Genomic DNA, 24,657 nt, shown 5'->3' with positions numbered 1-24,657 from the left:
CCGTAAAATAAACAGCTTACCTAACCTTTGTCCAACTTTTGAACTGTAAAACTGTAAAATTTAGTTTGTATATACAAACAGTAGGCAAACCTACATGCACATGCATTGTGCGTGCATTAGTGTGTGTAGTTCTCTGTGAATCTGATGTATTGGGCCTAACATCCAGCCTATCTGAACATGTTTTTACCTTGTGGTAGTCCTGCTCAAGTCTGGAGTCAGAGCCTGCTCCGTGCTTGTACTTGTTCATCTTTAGTTTCATCTGCCTGGTCTTCTCCTCCATGTCTATACCTGAGCACAGAGACAGAGCCTGGTCAAGAGGGAATTGATATTATGAGAAGAGTCTGAAGGAAGAGCATACTGTTGTGATGAGGGACAAGCTTCAGCTGAGCTATGAGCCGTAAGCCATGACAAGGACAGATCTAATGGGAAAAAGCTGAATGGTTGGCTGTAATAACAAAGAGGGAGACATACAAACTGGAATAGGTAAGCCGCAGAATATATGCAACTCTTTCCTTTCTAACTAAATATTCAAATCCCAGACCTAATTAACTTTCCCAAAATACTGTTTGCTAAATTTTAGAGCACTAGTACAATACAAGTATCACAGTCTGCAGGAGAACCAGAAAATTAGATATTGCACTGACAACAAATACAACTCTAAATTTGCCAACATTCAACCCTTTTTAAAACATTTCCTTCATCTTGTTTGCAAAATTTAAAAAGTTCAAGAACATTTTTGCTCTGAGGTTTTCCACATATTGTTGTTTGTGCATTTACAATCAAATACTTGTAATCAGGATGAGCTTTGGTCACTGCAAGTATTACCACTGCATAAGAAGTGTGCATATTTCCTTTTATAACAAACAAAAGTAACACCTTACCACCAAATACTTTCTACTAGAACCTCAACATAATAACTGTGTCGCTGCAACAACACATCCATTCACCTCACTTTGCCCTTTGTCTTTTCTTCTGTCACATGAAGGTAATGATTAAGTAAATGTAAACGCACACAAACAGGTGCCATGCTCAAATACAATTTACTTGAACAAACACACACACACAACACACATCCACCCATATGCACACACACACAAGCGCACACCCACACACACACACACACACAGGAAATACAAGCTAGAACAAACAAACCCCTGTATAAGCAAGGGGAAATATATTTTTATATCAGTTAAAGTATAAAAAAATGTGTTTACTGTGTTGGTTTTATCTTAAAGCTCATATAAAAAGAAATCGTTCTCATGAGTTTAAAGGAGTAATATAGATTTTATGAAGTGGGTTGGGTGGAATTGTTATCATCTTCCCTGCAACAGACAACAATCAGAGCCTTGTCAGTCTAGAGCAGGGGCAGGCAATCCTGGTCCTTGAGGGCCACTATCCTGCATGTTTTACTTGTTTCCCTGCTCCAACACACCTGATTCAGTGGTTAAATCACCTCTTCATGTTCTGCAGAAGCCTGTTAATCACCCATTGATTCAAATCAGGTGTGTTGGAGCAGAGAAACAAGTAAAACATGCAGGACGGTGGCCCTCAAGGACCATTATTGCCTACCCCTGGTGTAGAGAATCAGGAAGAAATTCTCACAGAGAACAAACAGCGACTGAGACAGGGGCCACTTTACAGGCAGATCAACGCCAATCTTAACAATTTTACAGTGGTTCACTCAAACACGTTTTTTTTTTTAATATAAAACATTCAGGCTGATGTCACTTTTGCATTAGATGGTTATTTACATATTTTTCTATTTTTACTTATACTTAAGATCTTGTTGATCTGTGGTCCATTGTGATATTTGTTCCATGTGAAATGGGTTCCAAAAGTGAATGTAAAGAAACTATTCTCTTGAGTTTAAAAAGATAATGTAGATAATATGCATCCAGTTAAAGTAACCATTTGATGCAAAATGAATGAAGTGTAAAATAAAAACATTATAGCACTATTTTTTTTTCATCTGTAGGTGGCAGAAACCTATTTTAGAATTGGCCTGTCTCTGACCAGCTTGACTCCCCTCTCTGATTCTCCAAACTGACTACTCTCCACTGCAGGTAAAATACTGACTGCTGATAATAACTCCACAAAACCTCATTCCAAAACATCTGAACTCTCTCTTCAAATGGAGCAAATTTCAGTTCATGATTACCATCTTTCACATCAGACTAGGAATTACAGGAGCTATTAAACTTTAATGCATCGAGGATCAAATTGGAGTGACTGGAATGATTTCCATTAAAATATACAAAATTGAAGAAATACAAATGTGTTTCGTCCCAGGTTATAAATTAAGTTCTTTTTTCTATGGTTGTTTAAAAAAATATGAAGCTAAAGTTTGAAAATTATTCTGAAGGAAAATGATGATGATATTTTAAAGACTTTTAACTGATATTACACTAACAACAAAGCTTAAAAAATGGACCAATGTTTGTATAAATCTTATTGTATAATAATAATATCTGTTATCTTAAAATAAATCTGCTTAAGAAAAAAAAAATACAATGACAAAATAAATTTATTGACCCCGTCTGGGTAATCATGTAATTGCAAGTGTCTCCGTCTATGTTCATTTGTCTGTTAGTGAAATATCTCAAGAACCACTACACAAATTTTCAAACTCTCAGAGATTAATCAATGGATGTACATCTAAAACTAATTAACTTTTATGAGTCAATCCATTTCAAGGTGGACTTCACAGCTAATCAACAAACACAAACATAAAAATGGCCATAACTCAGTCATGTTTACAGATGATGAGCTAAACTTTGGATTGGTAGTAGCAGAGAGTCATTTCCAACACAGACTTTGAGCACTTACAGATTGTGAAATATTTGTGCTTAAAACTTTGGCATTCAAGGTGGACTATATGCATTCCTTCACAGAATGCCACTTTCATTTCATTTAGAAAATGAATAAGTTCTTTGCTATGTTCTTTTTTGACTAAATTTTAAACATGAACATCACCACGGGACTCCAAATATTATTCAAAACCGTTTCAACTGTGGTTGGTTATGTCAGTTCACTTTAATGGGTACAGATTTTTTGAGATGGTGCAAATATGTGGTTATAAGGACAATAACCAAAAAAAGGTAGCATCAACTTCTTTTCTAAAAACAGACAGTGTCTCATGTCAACACCTGCTCTAGAGAAAACACTCTGGCAATATTAGAATCATGTTTCTGTGAACTTGATAAGCCCACACAGTTTGTCCACAGCAAAGTAAAGGTGTAGACATGACAGAGAAGCAGGAAGCGCCATCTACAAAACGACACAAAAAGGACAGAGCACAAGAATGGAGCCAGGCAAAGCAGGAATAGAAAAGTCGACTGAGATGAAGGGAGACGGGTGGGGGAGAGCAAGCAGAAAGACGAACAGAGAGAAGTAGAAGAGAGGACGCCGAGTCAGTAAAGGAGGAAGAGACAGACCTGAGTTCGTCCAGCTTGGTGAGTCCGTGTCTTCTGGGTTCATATCACAAAATGGACAAACACAGACAGAGGAGAGGAACATGGATGTGAGAGGATGCACAAAGGGTGTGAGGGGTGGGTACCGAGTGGACGGAAGAGGGTGACACCAACGTTGAATATGTCAGGTTTGTAGGGTTAGTGGAGGAGGACATTGATGAGTATTGAGAAGGAAGGAGGGGGGACACAACACAACAACAATACAACACAACAATGACAAAACAACAAACACAGAAGACACAAACAAAATCATAGTGTTCACCAACAACAAACAAAATCCGCTATGGGTACAAAGAGAGAGGGAGAGGCTAAAATGGAACCCAAAAGTTTCGTTATTAGAAACTGGAGAAAGAAGAAACGTTGGAAGGGCGAGGTTCTGCACTTTCAAGGAAAAAAGCTGAAACAGTAAAAAGGCGTTAAGGGATCGAATCTGACACAAACTGGAGACCTTGCTGAAAGTAGGTGAGGAGACGGAGCAGAGAGGAGAGGGGGAGGTAAAAGGAGAAGTGGGTACCACTTCTGCATGGAGCAACTGTTAGGAGACAGCCTGGAAAAATAACAAAAAATTAAAAAAAAAAACCCACAACACAAACTGAAAGCACAGAGCAGCGAGCACACCAAAAAGAGAGCCAACTGCCTCAGTGTTTCACCAAAATAAATAAGTAAAATAAAAACTGGCTAAAAAAATACAGATGTCACTTAGTAGCAGTGTAGAGTGTGAGAGTTTGTAGTAAAATAGAAAAATCCACAGGCAGACACATGCAGGAGTCAGCTGTAATATATTGTAGAAAAGACATGCAACAACAGAATTGATTTCCTGCTATCAGGCATTAAGTATCTTTCTTGGTCTGATGAATTCATGTTGCACTAATAATCCAAGTTTCTAAGGTCCTAATTACTGGCCCCCGTCAGCTCAGCCAGCTAACACCGAACAATATTCTGGCTCTTTACGTTCACAAGTGACTGACCATTCATTTCACCTGCAATCATCAAAGAACTTCCTTAATGTTTGTTGTGGTCCAGCCAAAGGCAATCGCTCATGGACTGACATGACCTCAGTTTATGAGATGAATACTGTTGAGAAGAATAAACCCACCCACTCCAACTCCCACCCCCTATCCTCACCCCTCTGAGAGTCATTCTGACTCTCTTACTCTACATTCTGCTCTCCAACGTTCCTGTCTAATTTAAAAACCTCTGAACCAAACAAATCAGCTCTAATAAGTAGGAGAGAGCTCACATCAGACTTCATTTTCATACCACCATGAACTGAATTTGCATTGAAACCCAACAATAATTCATTAGAATTTCTAATAAAGTGTCACTTGAGTAAAGTACAGTATGAGACATCTGAGTCACTGGCTTTCATCTCTCTGTAGCACCTAACGTCATCATATTAGGGAGTCAAATGATAAAGGAAGGAAGAAGTATTTTTTGTCTCCTTTTTCAACTGCCCACAGATGTTTTGGATCGGAACATTTTAAGATAAAAATCGACAGGAGTATAATTGATATATATTTCAACAATTACAACAACATAAAAATAAAAGTTCTTTGGCAAAAATCTGGAAATAACAAAGATGTTTTTTAAATATTTTGTTTCGTTGAAAATATACTGTTTTGACACATGACTTTATGAAAAATGGGGGGTAAATGAGAGAAAGCCCACACAAGCACAAACAAACATCCAAACTCCACAAGAAAAGGCCCCCAGTCAACCACTACATTTGAAGTAAAACTTTTGTTTGTGTTGCATGGCAGCGCCAATGTCTCAAATTAAATTTTCAAGAAAGATTTTGAACCTTATTTTGAAATCTTCAGCTCTATTTTAACTCATTCATAGGGATTCATTTTTGTTTTATTTAATCTAAAACACCCCAAAAAAGAAAGCATTATATCCAGTAGATGATAAGAAAGTAGAGGAATGTACTTGAAAACTTAAAAAAATGACATACCAGATACACCAAACACATACACACAAAAAACAGACATGTCCACATACACATGTGCTGTATACATAGTTGTATACATGTATGCATGATTTTAAAATATATATTTTATAAAGTGCAGAGCCAATCAGATTTATATCTGTGAGCATAAACAACAGTTTATAGCTGCACTGCAAATCCACATAAAGCAGAACAAGGTAAGATGAAAAACCCACAAATACTGCCATCCAGAGGCTGACCAGGAAAATGCATGCCATTCATGTATTTTAAAAATTTTACTTGCCAAATAAAATGCATAAAGCAAGTTCTCATTCAGCTGTTACACTTTATCCAGGTCACACTATGGAGAGGCTAAAATCAAGCTGATAAAAAGGTCACACAAACTGTGAAGAGATAGGTCCAAAAACCTTTGTTGCCTTCGTTTTGAGGCTGCACATGTGAGTACATGAACAGTAAAGTACAACCAAGAATAGGAGCTCCTTTCATGAACAGATCATTTTAAGATGATGATCTTTATTTTTTGTTATTATATTTTTTTATCTCCTCATTAAGCTAAAAAGACACAAACATTTTTCCATCTTTTGTTTAAAACTATATATTTTTCATCTTCCAAGTCAATATATTATATGAAAATTATATATTTAATATATAATACTAAATATATGATAAGGACATTGTTTTTGAAATGGTACAACGAAGGAACTCTGCTAAAATATGTGTATTAGTACTGAATCACACACTGTTCTTATAGCTAGATACTAATTCAAATACTTATTCAGTGTTACTTTTTTGTAGTAATCATAAATTAGGCAGTATATTTTTATTTCTTGTAATACAGATATTTCTAAATTAAATTCTCTATAGCTAAAAATCTGAAATTTGTTTATCAAAATACTTGAATGCTAGATGCAAAAAAAAATTATATATACGTATATTTGTTTCTTCACAAAATGAACACTTTATAGTTTTGTTTTTTTTTAATGAAAGCTTTAGGTCTTTCATAAACAGAATATTCCATTCACAAATTAATATCCTAAATGATAAACAGAGAAGCCTCAACAGGCTGAAGTGACTTGTTTGTTGATTTGTTTGTTTGTGTTTAATTTAACACTTAATTACTGTTTTAAGCATGAAGCCACCACACTGTAACAGAATGGTATTTCAACACCACAGTCATTTGTGATATCACCTGTTTCTAATGGTTTTGACCCCAGTGGTCAGGTCTGGTTGAAAGTTGACCGATCATGAACTCATATGACTGACTCTGAAAAGTTATGAAAAGTCAGTATGCTGTATGAAGTCGTAAATTCAGCAGCAAACCCACCAACCTGAGTCAGTAAGGGAGGGGTGTGGCTGTGACCCCCCATCAGACAGAGAGCCATTCAGCCCTCGCTGCTGATCCTCCCATGTCACCTCTACAGAAAAGCACACACACACACACACACACACACACACACATACATACACGTACACACTCACTGGTTTAGACACTTTAATCTGACACCAAATGCGATGTGAAATCAACTTTCCACTCAGATCTTTGAAGAAAAAAAAATGTTCATCATGAATTGTATCACTTCATTGTGCATGCTATATCTTAGAAAAAGAAGACAAACTGTGAGAGTAAGAGAGATTTCTGGTGTTCAAGGACTGAAATCCTGGATTTTTAATTCAAAGACTGTGAACTCAAGATCCATCTGCTGGCCAACAGATGTAACTGTCTCTCAAATCTAAACTAAATGTAAGATTGTGCAGTAATCTGCAGCTCAGAACCAAGTCTGAAGTACATCAAACACTCAACTTTTTATCTTTTACATTTTGTGCACTATGCTGACTCTGTTACAACCTCCCTAAAAAAGAATTGCTGTAAAGATGACATCAAAATCAACAAAAAAAAAAAAACTATTTTCCTGGGCAGTCCTTGAATCCACGTTTAAACCAATTAGCAATTTCACAACAGAAAAAGAGAACTTTGTCTTTGTGAGGTGGAGCTGAACAAACTGAAGTAGTATTAAAGTAGAAATCAGATTAGAGTATAAGGCCTGACTGGCGGCAGATAAGAACAGGCTAGCAGAAAGACCCCACAACAGGTATCTGTAAATATTAATCATCAAACATCAGCTACAGCCACATGCAGGTCACCAATTTGATCAGACTAGATAAAACTAGTAGGAATATATCTCATTCAGTCTAATTACTAGATGAAACGTGTCCAAGTGTATACAATTAAAAACTATGTAAATGTAGGTCAAAGAAAATAGATCAAACTAGTTCAGAGCAGCAGAACATTGAGAACCAGAGCTGCTTATAAACGTCGCAGCAGAATCGAGGAAGCTCACACAGCAAACACACACCATCACTCCACTCAGACCACTTGCCTTTTCGTCCATTTACAGGTGGACCTTGGGGTTTTTCCTCACTGGTAGCTGCTAACATAGAGACATATTGAGGCTTAATAAAAATGAGATTCTGAAACCTAAATAAGTCACTTTAGTCTGAGACCTTAAACTACAAGTTCTCAGACACAAAGTTCCACAAACACCACAACCCCAAAATCAAAGGTTGATTGCTTTAATAACCAAAGTGGAAATTTTGTGTAGAAATATTCTCTGGCAAGGGGAAAGAGTTTATGAAGGGGAAACACTTTGCATCAAGTCATCCAAGGAAGTCTAAGACAATAAGAAATCTTAAACTAGAAGAAGTCAGGCAACATCCATCAAACCTTTTTTACATCTTCATGATTTGTTCCTGGTTCATTCATGACTGTTTGTTATGTTTTTGAGGACATACTGCAGGGTTCGTAGCTTGGATATCATCCTTCAACTCAACTCAACTCAAACTTTAGTTACAAAGCACATTTAAAACAATGGAGGTTGGCCAAAATGCTGAACAGGTAAAAAGTAACTATTCAACTGTAGTAGTTTGCAAAATAACAATAATACTCTGCAAAACAATAAATTGTTAAACTGACCTTAAAATCAATTGAAAAAATATCTATAATATTGCAGGAGTCTCATTCACCCTGAATACTTGACATTTCCACCTATAGTGACATTTAATACAAAAGAATTTAAGCTAAACGATGGCAGAGGATGTATTGCGGCGCTGCAGATTTGTATTAACATGACTTCCTGGACTAATCACGTGTAATATTCCATGTTGAACAGCAGGTTGCAGTTATAGCTGGTTAATCAAAAATACTTTTCTAATTGGTGATAGGATGGGCTTTAATGAGTCTTTTTCCCTTCTGAGATATTAATACGCCTTTACGTTTGCAACCTTGTGCCTATTTCAGCCACTCCTGGTAGACTCTCCTAGTCTTTGATGGATAAAGCTGTTTTCACCTCTGTCTTCAATGACTCTCTTTATGAGTTGTGACCTCAAACTAAATTGCCTAGTTTAGTAAATCTGGTTCAATGTGGCTTTTTGGAGACCTGGATGAGACTGTGGCCCCATACAGTCAAAAAACATAAGTATGCCACATAAATAGAGTGGGCAGTACAAAGTAAAACTTGTGGGAAACTTTTTTATGCCAGTAATCAGTTTGTTCGTTAAACATTGTCATTTTAACCCCCAAAAAACCAAAACAAAACAAACTATTCAACCCACATGAGCCTTTATGATGAACAGCAAAAGACACATCAGTTTTCAAGTTTAAAGGCCATGTTTGTTATAGCAAACACACATTTATTACCAGTGTGGGCTTCAGGTGCCCGATACTCCTCCTCTGTTCCCTCTTAGTGGATTAAAATAAAAAATATATAGTTTAAATTAAACAACAATTACAATTTTGTAAATGTCTAATATCACAAAATTTTAATGCACCGCATCTTCTTCCTCTTTGCAACCAGCAGGAGAGTTTAAGGGTTTGGCTTATAGGGAGCAGAATGCATCCCCCCACCCACACATATACACACACACACACATATACACACACACACACCAACACACATCCTCACGCCTATTCAATACAAGCTAAGTAATTTAAAGGTGTGTAGGAACAACAGTTCAGCATTGGATCAATATGGCCACATGCTGCAGGAAGGAAGGAAGGAAGGAAGAAAAGAAAAGAAAGGAAAAAAGAAAGAAAGAAAGAAAGAAAGAAAGAAAGAAAGAAAGAAAGAAAGAAAGAAAGAAAGAAAGAAAGAAAGAAAGAAAGAAAGAAAGAAAGAAAGAAAGAAAGAAAGAAAGAAAGAAAGAAAGAAAGAAAGAAAGAAAGAAAGGAACAAAGAAAAATGATGATATGGATTAAAACAGGAGTATAGAGAAAGGCAATACAAAAGCACCAATGGTAAATTGAAAGAAAGATAGCCCACACACAGAAAAAATGATGGGAGGCAAAGAAAAGAGTACAGAAAAGACAAAAGAGACAAAACGATGCGCAGAAGAGAGGGAAAGTTCTTGTGGACTCTGGCAGTAATGAGACCGTTGTGTGACTGCCATGACAAGATCTCCAAATCTCCATGACCCTCACGCCCTCTCTCTGTCTCTATCAGTTACTGCAAAGTTCCAGCAGACTTTGTGTTTTCATTCGGACAAAATTAGATATAGACAAAAAGTATTACAATATTTTAATAAAGTTTCTCAGTAATCCTACAAGCTAAAACTTGCTGAGAAGTAGCAACGATGTTTGGAGTGAAACTGAAAGCACATGAGCACATCAACAGTACAACCAACAAGATCCCGACAGAACTACATGTAAGTATAACCTCATGACACAGAAAATCCTTGCACAAACACAACTGCAACATGGGGCAGTTACATTGTGCAGAAATCAGGTTTAGTCTCCACTGAGCACAGCCACGTGCCATTGCAGACTGGGTTTTGGTCTTCAGAGAGAGATGCAGCTGAAGCAACGCTCTCTGTCTAAAAGACTAAACCCTCACACCCAGATACAAACCTTCACATGGCTGTGTTTCCTCATCTCCATCTTCTGAGAGTAAAATAAAAAAAGAACCAAGTAGAGATGTTATGGATGGAAGGAAAACATAGAAACTGATAATGCAAACAAAAAAACCCTTGCACATATAGGAAAATCTATACAGCAAATCCATCTACAAATAATATTCCTTCTTCATCAGTCAAACGGGAAGCATGAGAGTCATCAGCTGCTATAAACCATAGCTCTTTCTGACACTCAGACAGTTTGACCAAGTAAATACAAGCAATAGACTTGCACTTTGCAGACAGTCACCATGCTATACGAATAGAAAAGGTCTAGGAGACTTACTTCTGTCCTTTCCTGCAGGTGGAAGCTGTGGGAGTTGTCGCCCTCGTCTACTGGACATGGGAGTACTAGTGGGACTGGTCTGGACTGATCCACTACGAGGATGTGCCCTACATGACAAAAAGTAGTAGACAGTAATGTGAGGCACAAAGTAAGGCTAAAGCTGATGGTGGATTCTGGGCCCACCCACAAAAAAGTCTTCCAGAAGCAAAGCAATTGTCAAAGAAAATAAACTGCTTGTCATAGACATGTGTAACAAGTCAAATGTAATAATTTTTTTGCATATATTTAAAAAGAAAATACAATGTGTTTTAAGTGATACCCACTGTACAAATGGGAGATCACTGTAAACTTTACAATGTGACGTACACAGCAATGACATTTGGCACATGGCATGGAAATGGGGGAGGGGTAACATCAACTGTAGGGAATTGAGCTGCAATAAAAAAAAATGCCAGGTGTGAATTGCATGTTCAGTCGACTCATCAAGCTGCAGGGGATTAAAAAAAGAGAAACGGCAGACCAGTGCGACCATGCGTTCAGACTGTCTCCAAGGAGCTTGAACTCAAAACAAGAAATAAATCAACAAAACAGGATAAACAAGATAAACAACTTCAGTTGATGTTAGTAATGAAAACAAAGTAAAAAGTTGGCCCATCACTGCTATACTCGCACAAATGTATGAGCAGTGTGGTGGAATCCAAATTAAACAGAGTCAGCAAGCCATCCGGTGTCGGGATCATTGTGCTCAGGATGTGTATAAAGAAAATACAGCAAATCCACAGTGCGTTTAGGGACAAAACAGAAAAAGTGGCCAGGTGGATTGGGAAGGGGGTAATGAAATAAATAGGATGAGGTGGAATGAGTTAAAATGCGGTGTGGTATCAGGGTAAAGGGACTGGGAGGTGTAGATGGGAGTGACATGTAAATGCTTTAGTGTGGTGTTAGATTGTGGGGCATTCACCCTGTGAGTTAGTCAGGATTAGGTTGGCTAAAAACTCATCAACTAGAGTCTCTTTGGGTTGTGTTAGTTTGAAAAATGTTTTAGCTGCATAAACATTTAGCAGACGTAAAGCTACTCTGGAGGCTGAAACAATTTCTTGGGCTGAAGTAAATCTCAGAGGGGTGGCACAAGTTCGGGGATTTGCACACAGCAAATGGTATCTAGTTGGCATCTAACTTGTTCAGTTCACTTGTCTTGATTTAGGACATATGTATTGTTCAGTTCAGTGCATGCACTAATATAACTTTGCATCAGTGAATTTGTGAAGGGTCAGAGTTCAGCAGGCAGGTCAGCCAAAGGAATAACAAAAGGTAAAGACAGAGGAGGCCCAGGGCTAGAAAATATATTAAGAGCAGCATTATTTTGGTCTGCTGTGTGAAATTATTTTGGATCCAGCGGTATAATATTCGCTACTGCGGACACTTATGCAATTATCAAAAAGTCACCTGACACACTATAGCTGAACTGCAACAAAGTTTTCACAGCCAATACACTTCGGTCAGTTCAGAACATTCCCAAAAGGTCTTAAAATGACAATAACTCTGTATTTCATTGCCAAGAAAACTAATTATTTTTGTTTTGACAGTAAATCTCTATTTATGTACTGAATTTAGAGCAAACTGTTTTAAACTTTGTTTGCCAAGGAAAGAAAAAACATTTTAAAATCAGCAATGTTTCTCCATTTATTGTTGCACCCAGCCTAAACATAAAACTCTCATGATGTTCCTAATGTGAAACTGCCTCATTCTGTCAGTTTTAAGATAGTACATTATTGAAGTGTTGATTATTGCACAAATAAAAATGGTATACAGAACTGAACCATTGATTTTGTGAACCATTTCACCGCTAATTTACAGGGATGTTACATTTAGACCTGCCACTACCATTGTTCTAGCAGATCAATATGACTCCAACATGGTAAAAGCTCTTACAGTATCCGACTGTTCAATGCCCATGCCTCGACTAGATAGAGCTGTTATAGCAGCAAAATGATCTAAAACCAGGCTGGAAGTGAAGTTATGGCTTATAGATAGATGTATATAAGAACATTGATTTTATAGGTAAACGTTAAAACTGGTAAAACAAACTAAAAGGCCTTTGTACTCCCAATTTATTTGAAAAAACTGTATCACTTGTAACATATGCCACAGACTCCATCCTAACAATGCTACTTGTGATGTTTTGGACATTCTTAAGATTTTTTTCTTTTTTTTAAACTAACATCAAAAATTATTTCTCCCTCCAGTGTAGCTAAGCCTCAGGAAAATGACTGTACAACTAAAACTCCAGTTTTGCTGTTAGCTTGGTTAGCCTCTCCAATCCGGGTCACACCTCGTCATGGCGGGTGAGGGGGGTGCGGACCTCCCAGATGGCAGAGACGGCATCGACCTCATGAGTGAAGAGTCGTGGGGGCGTTCAGAGGAGCGCGAGCGGGATGTGAGGCGCTCTACAGTGGGCCGTTGGTCTGCAGAGCGGGACCTGCTGTGAAACTCGTGTCTATCCATGGCTCCGTAGTTCCTACAGAGGTTGTTGAGAGACAGGCAGGCACTCAGTGTGACTCCAGCAGTGCAGCGACATTAGGCTGGCAGGGTGGACAGTGTGAGCAAACACTCTTCTTGGACCCTGATACTCCAAGAGGACTGTGTTTATGGACCATAACTAGATTTATATCACTAACTGAGAATAAATAACACAAACTTCACATTTTTTAATCAACCTTCTGAAAACATTGTGGCTTTCCTAAAATACAAAAAAAATCAGAAAATTACTACAATTAAAAACATTAATAGTACATCTGCTTTAACTAATATAATGAATTTATTAAAATAGCAGACCCCATTTAACCAGTAGTTTCAAATTGGTGTGGATTTGCATGCACAACAGTTTTTCACCAAAAATATTTGAAATGCTCTTTAGGGTCATTTACTTTTTTTAATTTGTAGATATACTGTATATCAGGGGTCTTCATTACTTTTCTTTGAGGGCCACTATCCTGCATGTTTTCCTTGTTTCTCTGCTCCAACACACCTGATTCAGAGGTTAAATCACCTCTTCATGTTCTGCAGAAGCCTGTTAATCACCCATTGATTCAAACCAGGTGTGTTGGAGCAGAGAAACAAGTAAAACATGCAGGATGGTGGCCCTCCAGGACCAGGATTGGACACACCTGCTGTAGATGACTTTGTGACTGGTGTAGTTTGAAATACCTGTGGTAAATTCACTGCGAATTTGAGAAAATGTACACAACAAAAACAAGAACTATTTACATTTTACTTATGTGGAAATTAAGTTGGTTTTGTTGGTTTTAACTTAGCAATAATTATCTCTGAAAAAAAAATCTCAGAAGTTGTTTTGGCACAGTGAGGATTAAGGCGAACTTTGATTTTAAGAGTCAGAAAGCTGGTGAGGTTTCACATCCAGGAAAGTCATTGACAGTGCACAGATATGTTAACAACTAAAGGGCAGAAAGAGGAAGAAAAAGAACTCAGCACATTCAATTTTATAACATAGAATAATGCACAAAATACTCAGTCTTCAATACAAGAAATGTTACCAAATAAAAGGGATTAAAGCATGCACACTGGACTTTTTGTACTGTACATACTTTACCAATTTCAAGCCTTGAAAATATTAAGGATCTGTCTCAAAAACACAACATGTTTTATAATTACACCCATTTGTTTTCCATTAGGAGCAGAATGCTTGATGGTCTCTACACAATGAAAATACTTGGCAGCTCCCTTTAAAAAAGTGATCAGTCACTAAAAAACTCAAATTTTGGATCTAATTTATGGTACCAGAATGTTAGAGCCATACATTTCCTGAATAAATACGTTGAAAGGTAGTTTATTAGTTTAAAAATGTCAACAATTACAGAAAAATATATTTTGGGGTCAATATTGTAAATATGTTTTGTGTTTTTTGTTTTGTAGAAAAGAAAAATTTGTCCAGAAGAGGAGATATCTCTTTATAATTTGAAACTGGTACAAACGCTTAGGAATCTAAACATCCATCTGCAACAACAATAACCATGTGCACATTTTTTAAATAAAGTTGTTAAATCAGTCAAAGACTTATGAACAATGTGTAGATAATAAATTGAACAAATCAAATATTTAATTTGCTGTTATGAGAAATGTACAACAACGTATTCCAGAGATATTACTTGAGAAAGTGTCTTCTTACTAACTTTTCACAGCCCCAAAATTTACTTTACTTTTTACTTGGAAAAGTTAGTTTTCATGCTAACAAATATGCTTTGGAAATCTTATTGTATAATGCACTAAGAACTTAATTTAGAACTCAAACTCCTCTCTGGCTTTGTCTTTTTTTACTCTTCTTCACAATCTTTTTTTTTTATTATTTTGGTATTTTCTCCAACACGTACCACAGACACCAACTACACTAATTTGCCTAATACTGAGAGAAGAGAAAACTGTCAGATTCCTTTAAAACTTAAAAAAAAATTAATACCGTGGCTACAAATCTTAACCAAAATCATTTAAAACCTCATTTTATTATGAAAGATTAAATTACATTGGTGCTCAATTAGTGAATTATTGATTTAGATTAGTCCTGAACAATATATTAAGATTTTATCATCATTGCAATATCAATGTCGCCATAGACTACAATTAATCACAGTCGCAAACTGCATGGTAATAATATATTTACTAATATAACGGACTCTTACTGCCTTAAACATCTACAGTCAGAGGCTAAAGTGCTTATGCACATGAAGAGAGTTGTGAGGGCCAGAATAAAAGAAGACAAGAAAGGAGTGAGGAAAATGTAGGTTAACTGCAACTGATGTTGTTACTGTAATATTAAAAAATAGTATTGTAATTGCATACTTTCCTAATATTGTGCAGATCTGATGTGGCTGCACTATAAACAGGCTGATGGCTGAATTCCACAGTTCAAAGTCTGATGAGTATAGATTTTGAAACCTTTGAACACTAACACATGTAGCACTTCTACAAAAACACAAAAAATAAAGACAAGATTGTCAAAGAATCTTCTGAAACAAATAAAAAAAAATACTCAGTGAGGTAAAAAGAATTTACAGCACTGACTGCCCAGTTTTTTGCAAAACATTTAAACCCTACAATGTGGCTGAATGATGGCCTATGTGTCACAATACATTCATTAGAGCTGTGAAAAAATATACCACAACAGCATTTGTGAAGATTCATCATATCTTCCTCCTGGAGAAAAGACAAGTGGCTAAAGCATAATGTTCTTCCTGAGTGAAGACCAGATGGCAGAAGATAGAAGACTGAAGGCATTTACATTATTTCTGTGAAGGGATGGGTTATACACATTCTTTCTAGTCATTTATGCACCAAGACACTGACACGGTTCTTTGTATAAGTACCTAAACAGCCCATTCCAACCAAAAAAACAAACAAAAGGCAAACACAGAAAATACAAAGTTACTGTGCAGCCCGAACAATGTGCATCTAATATGCCACCTTGTAAATAAACAAAAAGCTGTGGTCAATCAGACAAAATAAGTAGAACACTAATAAAAATACACCACTGGTTAACATACAGATGTTGCTACAGTCAAACCCCTAAATCCAAATTAAACCGAGCATAGATTTTAAAAATAGGAATGATGTTTGTACCTCCAAAACAACAAACATTTTTTGGCATATAAATTTGCCAACAGCACATGAGCCACCCTGCTCATTTTTTTTAACATGTTCAAAATCCAAGCAACAAAACTGCAACCTTTTGCGACTCAAGTTAGGAATTTGATAACCCCTGCAAAGGGCATGAGACATTTTGGAGACTCTCTCACAAATGCTGTTTGCCAACTATTCACCAGCCATAGCAGCCCAGTAAGATACTAGCTTTAGCAGACATCAACCACAAGTCACTGGTGGAAAAGTTCCTTTTGGTCTGGATTAATGAGAAGCAGCGACAGTGGTTGGTGACAAGGCCTCTGAGATGTCTGTGAAAAGGCCTAAGTGGTGGACCTTGTCTTGATTAGGAAAATCACGATCTCAGCTGACGATGATTCATTTGAATAGTGGCTGGTTTAAAAAATTTAAGAGAAAAACAGACATCCACAGTGTTGTGTGTCATGGTGAGACAGCCAGTTCAGACAAGGAGTCTGAAGTGGAATTCACCACAAAAGAAGGAGCGTCAGCAACGGGGGGAATTGGAGGCGCTCACGTTAAGTGCAATCAAAGAGATGTGGGCAGAGCAGGAAAAAGTGCAAAGCTTCTGTGCACAACGTCACCCAAAAAAAACTTCAATCACTTTTTGCTGCCTCCACCTCCGAGCTGCATCTCCGTGCCAGCTTTAACTCTACAAAGATGTTGGTGTTCACCACCTATAATAGTTGTTGTTCTATTAATATTTCACCTTACATTGCGTCTAGCAATGTTATCAGGTAAGAATAATGCCTCAGTTAGGCTTAAAATCACCATCATAGTGAGTTCTGTGCATGATTTCTGGTGGGTGAGTTGGAGTTGAACAAATTGTTTTAATTTTCTTTAGTTTTTTCTTGGAAAATATGTATTAATCATACAAATTTTCGAGATGAAAATCACCCGTTGAGACAAATTAAACTTGTTCTTGGAGGTTTGACTGTATAATGTACACAGGCAATAAACAACATCAAAATATGGACAGTCAAGTGCTGGTCGGCACTCGGCTCCACAACTGGTAAAGACACGGCTGACATCAGCAACACAAATAGCTCTGAGCCTCAAAATACAAAGGCAGTTGTGTATAGTTTTCTTTACGTCTACACAACTTCAGAGCTGTGATGACTTGTTGACAAAAACCGATATCAGACAGGATATCCTTTTTAGTCATCACATGTATGAGCACAGAAAAATTGAGGAGGATCAAGGGACAACTTGAAGACACCACATGATGGTGGATGCACAGATGCTGCAGCAGTACATTTCAATACCTCTCATAGTCAAAGTTGGAGGAATAGGCGCCCTCTGAATAGGCACGGGTCATCCTAGTAGAACGCAGTAACCTGACTGCTTCCTCTCTGCAGAGTGGGTACACACGATGGTTGCGGCTGGCAAAAAAATATCACAGCTGGTAAGCATTTAATTGTCTTTCACTGCATGAAGATTTATTATTGAGAAGAATAACCTGCAAACAAAGTGTCTGAATCTCCATTACAACCACATTCTATAAACTACCTCAATGATCCTGTTGCAGTGAATACATCATGTTTGTAGGAGAACCCCCTCTGCTGGACAAAACTTCTCAACTACCGAGTATTTACCCATTTAGAGGATTGTCTGTCACCTTTTTCTTTTTTGTATTTTGTAGCACAGATGAAAACACAAAGGCTTTTTTTCATATTTACAGTTTACATTTGGACACAGGTTAAAGACTGGAGCAAATGTAGAAAATAGTTATATAAAAAGATGGTGAAAAAGTGCAATATTGTATAAGTGTACGGCCACTCATCTATTCAACATATTGCAGTGATGAGAAATAGTCTGTTGTGTATGCTACATGTATATAATTTTCTGCAGAAAACATATATACTGGTACACATCAACACAACATGCATGGTACTGATATCAAATAGATAGTATGAAATTACTTCTTTAAGCAATCAAAAGTGATGTGAAAGATAAGTTTTTACATTTAAATAAGTTCAGCTCAGTAAATGTTAGAGGATCTGAATTTGGTTAAGCAGCGGTGTAAAAAAACATGCTATACAGTCCGTGCCATATGTTGAACCCCCAAGGACATTTTCTTCCAAAACAGAGTAAGTTTGTGGGTTGTGAGTGATGGAAAAAATAATGGAGGTGTAGAAATGAGGCTTCATGCAAACTCAGGTGAACATCTACCTGGGATCCTTTTGATGACCATCAATGGGCTGAATATGTCTGGTTCGAGGTAAGGTAAGAAAATGGCTGCAACCACATGGAGGGAGGAGAAAAGACAGAGATGGATCTGATATGATGAAATAAGAAAAAAGAAGGATAAGAAAAGCAAACAAAGAGAGAGAGAGGGAAGACTGGAAACAGGTTAAATTAAAGGTAAACAGATGGATTTTGGACAGTTGAGGAAAATGAGCAAGAATGAAGGTCTCTCCAAGTGACCGGACGCAAAAAGACTGAGTTCAGAGGGCAAGTCATGTAACCTTTTCACTGAGAAATACAGTCAAGGTAAAGAAAAATTGGCTTGTGAGGGAGAGTCCTCCTTCAGTTTACCAAACAGGCAGTAATAAACAGAGAATGCAACTACTACACAAAAAGGAAAATGGGTTATTACATAACTTACACCAAGCTATTTTGTCTTTGGAAAATAAAACTTCAAAAAAATCAAGATGGAAAAATAAAACAAAACAACGGACAGGAGGGGAAAAATACCTCTCAAAAAGCTATACAATGCTAAAGTGTTGTGTGTGTGTGTGTGAGTGTTTATGTATAATTATTATTAGGATATGTCTGAAACAAAGCAACATTACAGTGTCTCATTTCCTGTTACTTTAAACAGTTTTCAATAAATAACCTGACTTTATTAATTAAAACAGATGATATACAGTTAAGTAAGTGCTGTCCCAGACAATTTAGATAAGTGCATTTTCTGCATCTGATGCTGATTTAGGCTGAGCCTTAGAAATATCAAATAAAGTTAATTGGCCAAGAGAAAGTAGATGTGGGATGGCAGTGCCAAAGCTCTGATTGGACTCTTGGACCAACATTTTCCAACCCTCACAAAAATATAAGTGCTGATGGAGGATAACCGGCAACTTCCCCTTGATCACATCTTCTATAAAGACAGAAATAATGTACATGACAATCCTTAAGAAGAATGCTTTATGAAGAAATTGCAACACTGGCTCGAAAGTCTTTTGCATACTTTTATCTTCCTCTGATTCCAAGATGGAAAAAAATAATTTCTCACTTCTTCGGAGGCATTACTGTTATACCCATTATATATATATTTTTTTTTATTTTTTATCTTTAAGCGTTTTTATCTTAATACTTTTTGTGTCTTATATATTTTACCAATATTTCAATATTTTTCTGTGGAAATCTGGAGTGCAGTGAGATTTACAGGAAATCACCACTGCAGAGAGAGTTCACATCAGAATTTGAAATTTAAAATATATTAAAAACTGATTCTTTTGGCAGATCACGATGATTAAAAACAATCAAGATCAGTTTACAGCAAACAACATAAAACTTTTTACTCTGTAAAAGTATTAAGCAAGCTGTTGTTGACATCTGCCAATTTCTAAAAAAGTAAAGAACAGATTTAAATGAAATTTTCAGGAAATGTTGAGGTTGTCAAAAAGAACAAATAATTATATTTCGGTGGTGATTAGGATCACAATCCGGCTCCAACAACTTTTCAATGACCCTGTAGTCTAGATAGAAGTTTGGGCTCTCAGAGTTTCTTTGAATGTAGACATATTGTTTTTGTATTTTTTTTTTTCTGTCATGATATTTACACACAGCTTCACAATGCTATTTGAAATCTAGAAAGGCAAATCCATGACCACTAACATTCCACTGGGTCGTTTTCTGGATCCACTGTTTTGTCAGTTTTGCATTTAAAAAAAAGGTTTTCCAGCTTTTACTGCATGGTGGTAGTTTGTGTGTTCATAATCTTTTTTTTTTAATTTACTTTTATTTAAACAAGTAATCTCATTAAGACAGGTAGCAAGAGAGACCTTTTGGCAAGATGTCCAAAACCACTGGCTGAAGTGAAGCCCGAACTGAGGCAGGACCTCCACAGTGGCTGTAGACATTCACTGCTGGAAATCTGTTGTGACCTCCTTAATAAATATGGAAATCTTTTAATACAAACATTTAAAATTTTGATTCTTCACTCAGACCATTACAACTGAGTACATCTGATTTAAAGTGCAGGTCTTGCAAAACCTCAACTATTCTCCTTTATATCCTACTTTAAGAAAAGCCTCTTTCACAAAACAGCTCCGCAATGGTTGCAAACACGAATAAACAAAGCTCTCTTTAAGACGCCTCTTGACGTTCACTAATCACTAATTGAACTAGTCATATCCTGTGTTGATGTGAGGTTTCATAAATGAAGCCAGCATCACGGAAACATAGGAGGTGCATAGTGTAATTCAGTGGCTCTAACATGGAGCAATGCACATAAAATGTGTCAGACATCTCCCTTTCTAGATCCTGCAGCCAGCTGCTCACAAAGACTGTCTGTCATCACCTCATCACAACCTTGAGCTGTGATGCTGGCTGGCTAAATTTGTTTCTTTGCTAAATTGTAACAGCAACATTGGCTAATCTATTGAGTCCAGTTTCTTCTTTTATGCTTGAATGATTTGTATTTTCCTGTTAAGTGGGATAATAAAAAACAAAGAAACATCAAACCACAAAATCTGGCTCCTTAGAAATAAAAAAAAAAGAACGAAAGAAAGAAATAGTAGTTCAAAACCTTTGCACGTTGCTAAATTGCTCTACTCAACTCTAACTTGTGTTTATAAAAAAATCTGATCGCATGCAGTATGTTCACAAAAGTACGCCTGTGTGTGCTTCTGTGTGAGTGTATATCTGTCAGATGAGTAATTATCTGACACACAATAGTGCTCCACTAGTGGAGGAGTTATACTGTAAAGATCTGAGATCACAGGTAGGTCAAGATTTCTGCTGTGTAACACAAATGTGCTGGGTCACCCCTCTCATAGTTCGGCGTCCTCACATTTAACTAAGGAAAAAAAAGAACTAGGAGATGCTACATACTACATAAGTGTGAAGGTGCATTTCATAGTTAAAAGTGGTAGAGTAGTGCTTGGTGCCACAACAAAATATATGACTAATTTCAAAATCACCTGTAATGTTGCTTTACTGAGCATCTTAATTAGGACAATTTTGTAGATTTCCACACAGGAAATTAAGACGACATCTGAAAAGTGTTCAAAACTGGAACGTAAAATACATCTCAAAAATATGATTATAACTATTAAAGAAAAGCACAACCTGTGACAAAGGTAAGCCCTTCAGTTTTCTAAGTCCTGGTTACCTGGAAGGTGGAGGAACACTTGGAGAACGCGATCGCGCCCGGTTTATTTCAGCTGATCGAGAGCAGTGGTTCGATGACATGACCTGCTCAGGAACAGATAAAGTGGAACTCTGGAAGTCTCTTCCATTTGGCCGGTAGTCTGAAAAGATTGGAAAAGAGAGGTTTGAAGAGAAATGACCCAACAAGGTCCTTTGTTTTTGGGTTTAAATGGCTTCTCACTTATGTACCAACACCTGGATGTGCTTTATGTTTTACTGAGCTTATGACATAAAAATTATGTCTTCATTAGTGACAAATATCTAAAAAAATGCTCATTCAGTTTGACCATATGCTGTAGTATGTTAAAGGAAAAAGAGACAACTTTCTAAAAGTAAAGCTAAATGTCATCCAGCACAGGTGATAGATTCCGTATTTTCAATATGCTGATTCCCTTTATTCCAAAAAACGAGAACTAGCTTTTCATAAAAGTGCATTTCATCTGCTGTGTTAACACCATCTATTAAATATGAAAATGGCTTTTAAAGATCTGAAACATTATAATGATTTTTTTTCTGCTAGACTGATTAGTTCATTCAACTTGAAAGAGTTCATTACCAATAATCAGACATGGCTAGAAGCTGTGGTTAAGGTCAATGCCTAGCACTATTAAAGCTGATTGATATTCATTAGAGTGTGTAGCACATTAAAATAAATTAAAGAAAAGCTTAAAGCAAAGGTTAGAAAAGCAAGAAAGGTGGAACAAATTGGAACAATTGATAAAGAAATTTGAAGCTTTACTTAAACAACTTCTGACACAATTTTTGATGAAAAAAAATCTTGTGATGGGATATATTTGATAAACTGAGGTGGATTAAATGAAATCTAAATGTTACACGCTAACTGATTCATCTTTATCTCATAAACAAATGGAAAAATTCTAAAAAATAAAATTTCTCACACACTGTAGTCCTACCATTTTCCTTTTGTTAGAAAAACTACAAACAAACAAGAAAAATTAACAATATCTCAAATTCAGTGCTATATATTGTACTGTTTTTAGACTTCCCAACATTTGAGTACCCTGTAGTCAAGCATTAATCTGGCATGCATAGCTAAATAAAATCTTTTGTTGCTCTTGACATTTTGCTTCAGACACGATTGTGACTTTAAAACAAAGCAATAAAAACAGTTTATAACAATGTTTATATATATTGAAGCAACTGTCAAAACTCTAAAAAAATCTTACAAAAATAGGGTCCGATTTTTCATTTCAAGGTTAATAACTTCTGTGCTTGTGATGGAAAAACCAGACTGAACATAAATGTTTCAAATATAAAAACAATATAGCTACATTTTACATTTGTTAAGCTGACATAAATATTATAACGCTTTAAAAAAGTATATCTGATAGTCCAAAAGAATCTCACTGTGTTTAATTAATAACTGAGCATGCTAACTAAGCTACAACTTGTACTTTTGAAAATAAGGAATAAAGCCTCTGTATTATTTTTCAAGTTCAATTTGCAGCTTTTTGACTGTATTAACTAAGTCAGTATGGTCTCTGGAAACACAATGTTGTCTACTTTTATAGTTTTATAATGTGACTTCAATTTTTCTGTGAAGGCAAAACTCACCAAACAAGAACATATCACAATATATTTATTACCATGGCAACCTGCATGAGCTAAAATCCAAAAAGTTAACATAAAGCAGTTTTTTCAAGTAAAAACACAGGTGAGGTGGAGGCAGAGGGTCACACCATATCTTCATAATGAAATGATAATCAATGTTTGGTTTTCACCATTAAATGTTAGCAAAAATGCTGCATTGAAACAAAAATCAAGGATTGTTTTGATCTTAGAAAATGCAATAAGTATAAAATCTGTAAACACAAATGCTTTTACATCCTTTTTTTCTTTCAAACGTATCAAGACTTGGAAAATAATAAAAATAAAAAAATAATAAAATAAAAACTGTATAAGAAGGAACCCTGTCACACATTAATGAAGTAACAATCAGTAGTAGAAAATTTGACTGTCTGTCCAGACAAGTCTCTTGTTTTGTTTAAGCTAAAAATATTGTAGGTGACTACATTCGTATGTGTACCAAATCTTAAACTGGATGGTAACATGATGTTAGTAATGCTTACCTGTTATAACACCTACTCCATCTTCACAGTCGTAGTCTGATATCTCGCTGTCACTTATCCTCTGGGATCCTTTGAGATAAAGAGATAAAGAGAATGTGTGGGAAATAGAAAAGAGAGAAAGCGAGATGGGGAAATGAGAGGTTATTTTTGTCCCCTGGTTTATGTTCATACTAATGATCATAATAATACATAAAGCTTATAAGTTGCACAGTATTTTACGATGCATGGTAACTTGTATTAGTAAAAATCTAACTGACACACAAGTCAGTAAAGTATTTTACAGCTAAACATTCAGAGATCTTTCTTTATGTGACCTGTGGTACCTTTATCTGAAAAGGTGGGAAGTGAGTGAAGTGACATGGCAGCTCTTTCTTCATCAACCCAAGCTGCTTTACTCCAAAACACACACCCAGCACCAACAACCCTAACCACATCTCTCCATCTTTACTCCTCAGTCAACTTAAATCAAGTGGACACTCATGCTTTTTCAGAAATAACAAGTGCTGCACTCTGGCAGCACCACTTCCAATCTCTCATCTTAGTTGGCAGAGAACTTTTTACAGCTGTCAGCTCTTTCACCTCTCACTAATACAAACGCTCAAAAAATTGTTCTGGTGAGGAGCAAGGAAACCTTAATCAGCCAGAATAACAGTACAGTGAAGGAGTTCAGTGTAAATCACACTGAGATACAGTCATCTGATGCAACTGAACAACAATATGTTAGTACACTGTAACATGAGAGAACCCATGGAAATATGTTTTAGGTTTTGCATTGTGTTTAAATAATGTTTTATATACAAAGATAAGCAGAGTTTTTTTTTTTAAGTTTTGAAAAATTATTTAAACAGTATATTTATTATTCTTTAGGTATTGCAC

General features: G+C 36.4%; 1 protein-coding gene across 49 annotated transcripts in view; it reads right to left on the bottom strand.

Moving 5' to 3' along the window:
* The window catches only part of rims2a (regulating synaptic membrane exocytosis 2a), a 159,977-nt gene that overhangs the window by 32,009 nt on the left and 103,311 nt on the right, over window positions 1-24,657 (bottom strand). For 27 of the 49 annotated variants that reach the window (XM_017413151.3, XM_037980250.1, XM_037980252.1 and 24 more), the window contains 7 exons: window positions 23,782-23,850; window positions 21,654-21,792; window positions 17,581-17,697; window positions 12,981-13,166; window positions 10,649-10,755; window positions 3,435-3,467; window positions 188-288 (listed from right to left, as the gene is read on the bottom strand). In XM_017413151.3, coding sequence (XP_017268640.1) covers window positions 188-288; window positions 3,435-3,467; window positions 10,649-10,755; window positions 12,981-13,166; window positions 17,581-17,697; window positions 21,654-21,792; window positions 23,782-23,850 — 752 coding nt within the window. Of the gene's footprint in view, window positions 1-187; window positions 289-3,434; window positions 3,468-10,648; window positions 10,756-12,980; window positions 13,167-17,580; window positions 17,698-18,487; window positions 18,554-21,653; window positions 21,793-23,781; window positions 23,851-24,657 lie in introns of all 49 variants that reach the window. The other 22 variants (XM_037980253.1, XM_017413183.3, XM_025005287.2 and 19 more) reach the window with 8 other exon arrangements.

The sequence above is a fragment of the Kryptolebias marmoratus genome, linkage group LG16 (assembly GCF_001649575.2).
Source record: "Kryptolebias marmoratus isolate JLee-2015 linkage group LG16, ASM164957v2, whole genome shotgun sequence".
NCBI lineage: Eukaryota > Metazoa > Chordata > Actinopteri > Cyprinodontiformes > Rivulidae > Kryptolebias > Kryptolebias marmoratus.
Note: the sequence above shows the minus strand (reverse complement) of the source record. Positions and strands in the feature narration are given on the sequence as shown.